At 37.3% G+C, this 9021-nt stretch overlaps 1 protein-coding gene across 2 annotated transcripts; it reads right to left on the reverse strand.

Annotated features, from left to right (window-relative positions):
• Positions 1-3934: 3934 nt before the first annotated feature.
• Positions 3935-6290, reverse strand: LOC113277321 (soluble inorganic pyrophosphatase 6, chloroplastic-like). 2 transcript variants are annotated; one of them, XM_026526450.1, is made up of 7 exons: positions 6177-6290; positions 5829-5989; positions 5618-5700; positions 5458-5521; positions 5149-5330; positions 4557-4655; positions 3935-4230 (listed from the first exon to the last, which is right to left on the reverse strand). In XM_026526450.1, the coding sequence occupies exons 3-7, from the start codon at positions 5636-5638 to the stop codon at positions 4018-4020; spliced, it is 579 nt and encodes a 192-aa protein (XP_026382235.1). In that variant the 5' UTR covers positions 5639-5700; positions 5829-5989; positions 6177-6290; the 3' UTR covers positions 3935-4017. The 2 variants fall into 2 exon arrangements, with proteins under 2 accessions (XP_026382235.1, XP_026382237.1); XM_026526452.1 differs by having other exon boundaries at positions 5176-5330; positions 5618-5989.
• Between the last annotated feature and the right edge of the window lie 2731 nt (positions 6291-9021).

Genomic DNA, 9021 nt, shown 5'->3' on the forward strand with positions numbered 1-9021 from the left:
TGGAAAAAAAAATTGCTGAAATTCTGAGAATATATCAAACCTGCTCTGTACCAGATGTTAGGGTTCTAAACCAAAACAATTGTTTAAGAACACAAATTAACTAGAACCCTAAAATAAAATCCTTTTTACTGGGAATTAACCATCTCTGTTTTGTAACAATAAAAAGAACTGAGTTTGTATTAATTGAAGTGATTCGTATACAAGCTCATGATTGAGTATTTAAAGCAAAACTAAACCTGTTTATCAAGTAATAACGATTTAAAGAAGCCAACTAAAATAAGGAAACTAACTAAGCTAAACAGAGTTTAATTAAATAAGGAATCTAGCTATATATGGTATTGCTATGGCAACATTACCATTAATGAAACGAGAACAAGTGGAAATCTTTCCTCGAGATATGTATGTTATTAATGTGGAGGGCTATTACAGGAAGGGGCGTAAAGTAAGCAGAGGAAAGGGATATGGGGTATTGATTCGGCGTGTGAATGGCGAATCCATTGTTGCTAAAACTGGGTGTGCACAAGTTGGTGTTTCACACGTTTCAGGGTATTATGAAGGGTTTAGAGCTTGTCAGCAGGTACCCTGGCATTACTCGAATTTACATAACCTGTAATTCTGAATTCGTCAACATGATCGTACATCATTGTTTCGCATCCAACTCTCTTGGAAGTTGTGGTGTGCATACAAAGGGTTCACCTTTTTTATCACTTCGATGTGTTTTGTGCAAATTGTTTGCGGTATAATGTGCCGGATTAGGGCTGCACAGGAACCGTCCCGTCCCATGGAACCGTACCGGAACCGCAGGAACCGTACCGGTACCGTCCCGGAACCGTGATCATACGGGACAGGTACAAGTACCAAAAAATGGTACCGTGCATAGAGTAGGTACAAGTAACGGTTCTAGGCTATTCCCGTCCCGTCCCGTAGTACCGGGGATCTGTATCCGTTGATTTTAGGATTAAATCCTGGCCGTTGATATTAGGGGTTATACCCTTTTCTTAGTCTCCATCGTATTCTCGGACATTCTCCTCGTTTCCTTCTCCTTCTTCCTTCTTCCCTCTCTCGTTTTTCAGTTTCCTTTCAGAGAAGAGAAGATTCCAAACATTTAGTTTTGATTTCCTTTCCATCATCATCATCTGTATAAGACTTCAGTATCCATTTACGTAAATGGATCTGCTCTGAGGAACTGTTTTTCTTTTGTATCAACAAAGAGGTGAAGAATATGAAGATCGTTTAATCCTCTTTGTTCTTTGGTCTCTGTGTATTTTCTTTTTTGGGTTTATGTACTCTGAAGAACAAGGTTCATGTTCTAATAGATTTCGTTTTGAATAATACTGCAGTTGGAAGTAGAGAACGGAGATTTGAGGTCATCTGTCAGTGATAATTCTTCAGTTGCTACTGAAAATCGAGGTAAGATCTTATTTCTGTGTTAGAGAAATTACAGGTGCTGGGGGTTACTTTCTGCAGTGCTATTCAGTGAGATGATTAAATTTTCTGATAAATTTCCAGTTCTTTTGTTGAACTAGGTTTACGGTTTTGTCATCGACTTAGAAATTTAATGATTATATGCTGGTAACAACATAAACACCCAAATACCAAAATAGAAAATTTTAAATATAACGGGGAAAGAGTACTTACACTGAATCAGAGTTTCTATATTATTTTCTCCGCTAGAGGACCAATCATAACAGAACCGAAAAGTACTACTTCAAATACTTTGGTTATCAATTGTAGCATGTAGGGCATCAGAATTAACTCCCTGGTTATTCAATTTTGGTAGGATCTACTGTTGGTCTAATTCTCAGATCTTTCCTTCTCTGATTCTTTAATCGCCATTCTCAATCACTAACTTCGGTAAAAATTAATGAGATTTGAACTAATTTAAGAAAAATTATAAGAAACCCATGAAATTGAACTCAATACTTACTTGAATTTCAACATCTTTAGATTGATTATCATTGGGAGAAGGATCTGCATATGAAACGACACCAATTTCAGTAATTTGTGGTGAAGAACAAATTATAGATATGAAATTAGGGCTTCCATGACTCGCTGATTGAGATCTAGGGTCTCGATTTTCTCTATCAGTAAGAGATATTCAGAGAGTACAACGGGATGATGAAGAAAGGTTTTCAGATTTCTTTTCTCTTTCAGGGATTTTCACGAGGCGTTGGTTTCTTATTTTAGGAAAAAATAGTGGGACTTACAAATACATTAGCATCGACTTAGAAATTTAATGATTCTCTGCTGCTTTTTAGCGCTGTGTTTATGTATTTTTTAACATTATAAATATATGCATCATTGTGTTATGTCGCGTCGCATATTCGTTGTTAAGTTTCATCTGCCATTTATAATTTTGTTGAGTATGTGGTTGTGGCAAATGAAAATGTCAGTAGTGAGAGTCCTGGACACACCATGAGAGTATACATACATGCTACATGGGTTGATGTGTAACACAGAAATAAGAACTTTTACATTGCAAGTTAGTGTCCAAACCATGTCAGTGATAATTCTTCAGGTTGCCTCTGAATCCGCTTTTAGCACCGGAAAGCGTGTGCTTAGTCCATGGAGAAGTTCTTTGTCTACAAGAAAAGTTGAGGCTTTGCTCTGTTGTCAAAGCTGGTTAAGCAAACCCATTGATCTTGATCTTTTAGCTGATTATGTACCAGATGATAACTCTAAGGATGAGGAAGGTAATATAAACTTTTCTTTGTTTGATTATGATTTATTTGAATCAGTGGTTCACTGATATATATATATATATATATATATATATAAATTGTTGTTGCAGAGATCTTGGGTGTGGTTCAACTGTCAAAGGTCTTGGATGCTTGATGTTTGGAGTTGCAGGTCTTGGATGCTTGGTGTTTGGAGTCGCAGCAAACTTATAGAAGGGGTCAATTACCAAAGCCGAAATATTGTTTTTTGCTTTGCTTTTTGTTTTTTCTATTTGAAGTTTTAAACAACGTTGTTGAATTTAGAAGTTTAAAGATTTTTGTTAATGTATGAATTCAGGTCTTAAGAGTTAAGACTCTTAAAAGTTAAAGTTTTTAAGCTTAGAACTTTCAAGTATTTTTGCTTTTTTTTTTTACATAAGTAGATATGCTACGGGTAAAGAACCGGACCCGTCCCGTCCCGTCCCGAGTTAAACAGGTACAGGTCCCGTCCCGTACTACACAGGTACCGGTACAAGGTACAAAGTACAGGTACCGGCCATAAGGAGGTACAGGTACTGAGTTAGACAAAAACCCGTACCGTCCCGTCCCATGTGCAGCCCTATGCCGGATGATATTTTTGATACCTTCTTTGAATGCATGAAATCCATTGTGAGATTGGGGAAGCCCTATTACCTTGCGAAAATGCAACTTTCTAGAGGGGAGGAGAAGGAATTCGAACCTCATGAATTTCCAAGTGAGTTGAAGGAGCTTGTTGAAGAGGCTGGCTTTTTGCTTACTTATCAACTCTAAGAAGAAGATAACCAAACTCGGCCCCTAATCTATCTTCTCATTCTTATTTTCAGCCTAAAGATTTTTGTAGTTATTTATTGGATCTTGCAGTTGTTTGTTCTGTTCTTTTGCAATTTCTGCTTTGTTCTTCATCTTTAACTCAGGCTTTTGATCATGCAAGCTCTAAGTCAGAACTAAAAAAAAAACAATCAACCATGAATGGAAAGGCCAAAATTTCAAGTTTTAAAGCACTGATGTTAGCAAAAAGAGCAATAAGTTGTTTAGCAAAAAGGGCAAGATATCTGAAACACAACTTAATGGCCTGTACTTTTTGTGAAGCTAGAATTCTAAATAAGGAAACCTTACCATAAAAAGACTTCTACGAGGGTATTTAAAATACTCCCAATTTTGGAATTTTATTCCACCGGGAGGGATTTCCAACCTAAACGCCGGTTTCTATTTGCAGTTAAAAAAAAGTGAAAGGGAGCACCATTTTTATTGATCATCTAACGTGAGTGAACTGTCTATTGGAAGGCCGAAACCTTTATCTGAGCCAACCTCAGTGCGCCGCTTAAAATCCGTTGAAAAAAACTAAAACTGAGAAAAAGGAAGAAAGAAAGAAGCTGTACAAGATATTTGATACAAAAAATTGGAGGAAGTTTGTTTCAAACTCTGCAAGAAAGAAAGTCTGAAAGAGGGGGTAGAAGTCTCCAGCAGGAACGGTTCTTTTGACAAGTTTAGCCCAAGCTTCATTGGTCTCAGTTATGACCTTCAGAGCATAATCCTAAACCAACAAATCACAAAGGATTAGGGACGAAAATTATAATGCAGCTGAAAATGAATCATAGAGTAAATAAGTTAAAAATATTACGTAGGTTTTGGTTTTGAAGCATATTTTGATAACAAATGTGCAAATTTTATCTTCTTCTTTTTAGCTAATGTAAATATCCAACACGGGCAAAACATTACAGCTTTAAAACTTCCGGGACACAATAGAAACGATAAGCAGCTGGATTTCTAAAGTAATAGTTTAAGTATCTTAGCCGCCAACTATAACATATGAGGAGAAGTCCTTATTCTAGCATTCTAGTAGATTAAATATAGAAGTACCTTGTTGGCTGCTTTGTTCCCAAGTCCAAACTTATTAGCAGGCTTTCCATCTGGGATCTTGTAGTCTCTGAACCAATCTCTTATAGCAGTGAGAGTGCCCTGAAAATTATACCAAATTAAATGAGTCAGTAGACTGTTTACATTACTGGTACTTCAACTTTTGAAAGCCGATTATATTATTCAGCGGACATCAGACCAAGACTACCACCAAATCTGCTGAACGACCAAGCAAGATATGAAAGTATATCTCTTTTACAATATTACCACTGATTTTCTTTGTCCTGACAATCAGTACTCAAGTGTTCAACACATAAAAAAAGATGAGATTTTAACTTGACCGCTACCTCTGTATCTTAGACGATTTTATAAGTAACATGTTCTCCTTCCCAACTGAGGTCACAATAACCAAAATATATATTGGATTACTTAAGTTGAAAGGATGGTGTAGTGTTTGGCCTAATCTTTTTATCACGTTTCTAGTTTCTATCATAAACTTCAAATTTAAGTTGCCATGTAAAGTTCAGAAATTTGACCAAAAATATTCTAGCATGCGTAGTAAACTCCATTTAAATAGTATGAGCAAGAAAATTATCGGGAAATGTTTCTCAACATCACCAACATCATTGACGAGTGAAGCTCTTGGGTCATCCAACGAAGTAGCAACAATCTTCCAGTCGAGTTCTCCCTCATTGATCATAGCCAAAGCACCTAAAGGCTTGACTTTAAGAATCTCGCCAATTTTTCCTTGCCTATCCCCAATTTCAACAACATCAACTGCAAATTAGAGGACATGTCAAGCAGAAGTTTATCAAGAAGCTCCAAATATTCACATATACAAAATTTATGTTTAATATTAAGTAGGAGCTTAACACAGTAAACCAAAGATGATGCGGTAGCATACCTGGATCGTTATTTCCAAATGCCCCATCAACTTCAGAATTAGCTACTGTTGGGTCTTCACATGTCTGTGGGAGCAAGCCATAATTCCAATTGATGTTGTAGTTGAAAAAAGAACAACGGATAATTGCCTCCGAATATCATTTTAGACAAAGGATACATACTAGCGAAAGTAAATTATGCATTTGTGCAACTCATATTTCATGAAATGCCTGAATCAAATGTCCTTGAAGAATGTTTTCAACGCCTGCAATCCAATTTCAATGGAAATGGACACCAGTCCTCAACTTGTCAACTCGATAGCAAATTAGCAATAACCCAAGAAGTGTAAGTGTAACAAGTGGCAATGCAGAATTTTTTTTTTTTGAATCTTACGGGTAGAGTCTAAGTTTCCCCTTCTTGATATCCTGTTTAATGGGAGTCTATGGCTCATCAGTTGCAACTTCCATCTTTGCACTAGTCTCTTTTGGTATTTCCACAATGAAATTGAACACTCCATCACCAAATTGCAATGGTACATCATGCCAAGGTGAAAGCTGCAATCAATTACTCAAATATTAAATCAAAACCCTAAATCACTTGAGCAGAATTATCAAAAAGAAAACAATAAAACCCACAAATTCAAATAATAACACAATGCACCCTTGAATTGAAATGCGAAATCAAAAAAGAAAACAACTAAACCCCATAAATTCAAATGAACGCTAACCAATAAAAACAAACCTTTGCCAGAATTATCTTGAAAGAAGACTCTATAATCTAGGTTTCAGGTTGACCCTCTTGTTTGATTTGAATTTCAGGTTTGTAAAGAGATTTGCAAGTAAAAGCTCTTTTGGATGAAGCTCTTCTACTGAAATTGATATTTTGATGCTTAAGCTTAGTCCTATGGGCTAGATGTCTAGCTACTAGATTGGCCATCCACGTCATCATGGGCAACCTCCTAAGTTCTATGAGATGGCTAATCAGCAGCTAGATTAACAGCGGGAACACCATATAACGCCGAACCGTTCGGCGTTTTAAATCTCAGCCGTTAGATCAGAAAAAAAATTTCCCAGCGCTGAACGGTTCAGCGTTTAGACCACTTTTTGAGCGCCGAACGGTTCAGCGTTTCAATCTCGCTGATAGTTGGACTGTGAGCACCTGGTAGGAGAGAGAACTATCAACTATCACTATTAACTTTTTTCCAACACTTATTTTTTGATTTGCAACACTTTTTGGCCAATCTAGCACTCCAATCTAGCCCATAAGGGTTAGCCTTAATAGGTAAGATGAAAGAGGATCGTCTTAGAAAAAAAGCACTGTGAGTGTTGCATTCATGCAACATACCAGTAGCTATAACTCTAGTAGTAGCCATTTTGATCGATATTCTTGAAAATACCCAAAATCCAAAATCTGATTTTTCCAATTCTGCTTTTGCTGCAACTTCAGACTGTTGGGAGTGTGCAGAATGTTTTCTGTCAGTCACGCTTTTTAAGATAACGAAAGTTTCTGGGGTACCGAAAGAGAATGAGGAAAATTGGCTGATTGTTGACTTTATTACAGCCGCTGTGTATGTTTTCTCAAGAACGCAAAATTTGGGGATAAAAAAAGGAATTGGGGGATATTGATTACTTCCTCCAACCCATGGTGTGTGTTAAGGGGTGATTTTTGGGTATGAAAATACTACAATACCCTTTGATTAATTAAAAAACATTTTGAAAAGACCATTATACTCTTTCTACTAAAACTTAAAATCACAAACCAAATCAAATATCCCCATTTCACATCAGTTCCGGCACTGACCTAGGGTTAGGTTTTGAAAAAAAAATTCATCTGTTCTTCATCTGTTCCTCGTCGATTAATCGTCGATTCAAAAATTTCTTCGTCGATTAACCTACCTGAATCATAAACAACGCCTCCACGAAAGAAAACGAATGCCCAATCGAACTCAAAATCGATTGCTCAACAAAAACAGGAACAAAGAATTGCTAAGATTGCTTAAGAGCAAGAAGAAGAAGATTCTGAAAATCAACCTCTCGCAACCATGGCTTCTGTGAGAAGGTAAGTGATTTTAAATTACTTTATGAGTGTTTTATTCGATTTATAGCAATGAGTTTAGGTTAGAATCTCAAACCCTAACTGAAACAGTTGAGTTTCAGTGATTACCGGCACTGAAATATGTATGAGTACGGTGCCGGTTTTACGTTCTGGCATTCAATCTAGGATGAATGCAATGCCGGTTTCAGTCCCCAGATTCACCAGAAACTGAATTTTCGATACAGGCATAGAATTTGGGTCGAATTCCTGCCGATTCTTGGTACCGGCAGTCATTTATAACTATTCGTGTATGCCGGTAGTAGTCTTAATACATACACGAGAGTTTATGAATTTTTCACCAGTACCGGCATAGACTTTTGGTTGCATTGTATACCGGTTTGTGGTACCGGCATTCTTTTGTAAAAATTCGAGCATGCCGGTAGTGGACTTAAAACATACAGGAAAACTTAAGAATTTGTCACCAGTACCGGCATAGACTTTTGGTTGAATTGTATGCCGGTTTGTGGTACCGATATACTTTTTTAAAAATTCGAGCATGCCGGTAGTGAACTTAAAACATACAGGAAAACTTAAGAATTTGTCACCTAAACCGGCGTAGATTTTTAGGTTGATTCGATTGCCGGAACCAAGTTACGGCATGGAATTGATTTATTTCGAGAATGCCGGTAGTGGACTTAAAACATACAGGAGAATTACATATGATTACCGGCATTGTCGACAGTCATTGTTTAATGCCGGAACAGATAACCGGCGTGCTTTGTTTCAGTAAGTCAATGCCGGTAGAAAAACTGAAAGTGAGTTGTCTCACATTCATTTCGTGTGATTTTATGATATAGGTCAAAATCCAAGGAGGCTAACAAAAGAAAAACTAAAGATGCGGTCACTAAGAGAAGAAGGAAGGACGGTCTTGATACTCCTCAATCTCTCCCTCCTCGAGAGAAAGATGAAGGTCGTAAAAAGCGTTTGGGGGCTGAGACAAGAGGGATAATTTGGTAGAGTGGTGGTGACCGTAGTCGAGCTGTAATCCGTGACCACGATGATCAAGATGAGCAAGATGAAGAGGAAAGTGAGGATGAAGATAATGTGGTTCCTCCAAGTCAATTAGCAAGCCAAAGCAAGTTGGTGGGCCAAGTCAACAACCAACACAAGGCAATGGCAAGAAGGGCAATGTCAAAGTGAAAGTTAAAGGTTCTCACCTTCCTCATATTAATGACATGATACCTGACCTTGAACGTGGTAGAATTTGGGGTGAAGTTCCGGAATCAGAAACACTATTTGGATACAAGCACTCATTGGCTCGTACTATCTATCAAACCTATTTAAGCATTTTTTATCTTGTGCATATGTATTGTTGTGTATTTATGTAAAATATCTTAATTGTATTGTCTCCTAATTGTAGGATCATAAGAAGGCTGTGCGTGTGTGCCAAAACCAAGCCGCGGATTGTTGGAAATTGTCCGAGGAATGTGAAGAGGTCCAACAAATAGTAATGGATTATGGTCTATATGCTTTGGTTGAAAATTATGTGAAG

This window comes from Papaver somniferum, chromosome 5 (assembly GCF_003573695.1).
Source record: "Papaver somniferum cultivar HN1 chromosome 5, ASM357369v1, whole genome shotgun sequence".
Taxonomy (NCBI): domain Eukaryota; kingdom Viridiplantae; phylum Streptophyta; class Magnoliopsida; order Ranunculales; family Papaveraceae; genus Papaver; species Papaver somniferum.

Bases quoted from the DNA above. Each gene is read 5' to 3' on its own strand.
- LOC113277321 (XM_026526450.1), bottom strand. From the start codon at position 5,638: ATGCATAATTTACTTTCGCTA. The intron at 5,522-5,617 runs GTATGTATCCTT...TTGCTCCCACAG, and splicing joins TGCATAATTTACTTTCGCTA to ACATGTGAAGACCCAACAGT. The intron at 4,231-4,556 runs GTACTTCTATAT...TTGTTGGTTTAG, and splicing joins GGAACAAAGCAGCCAACAAG to GATTATGCTCTGAAGGTCAT.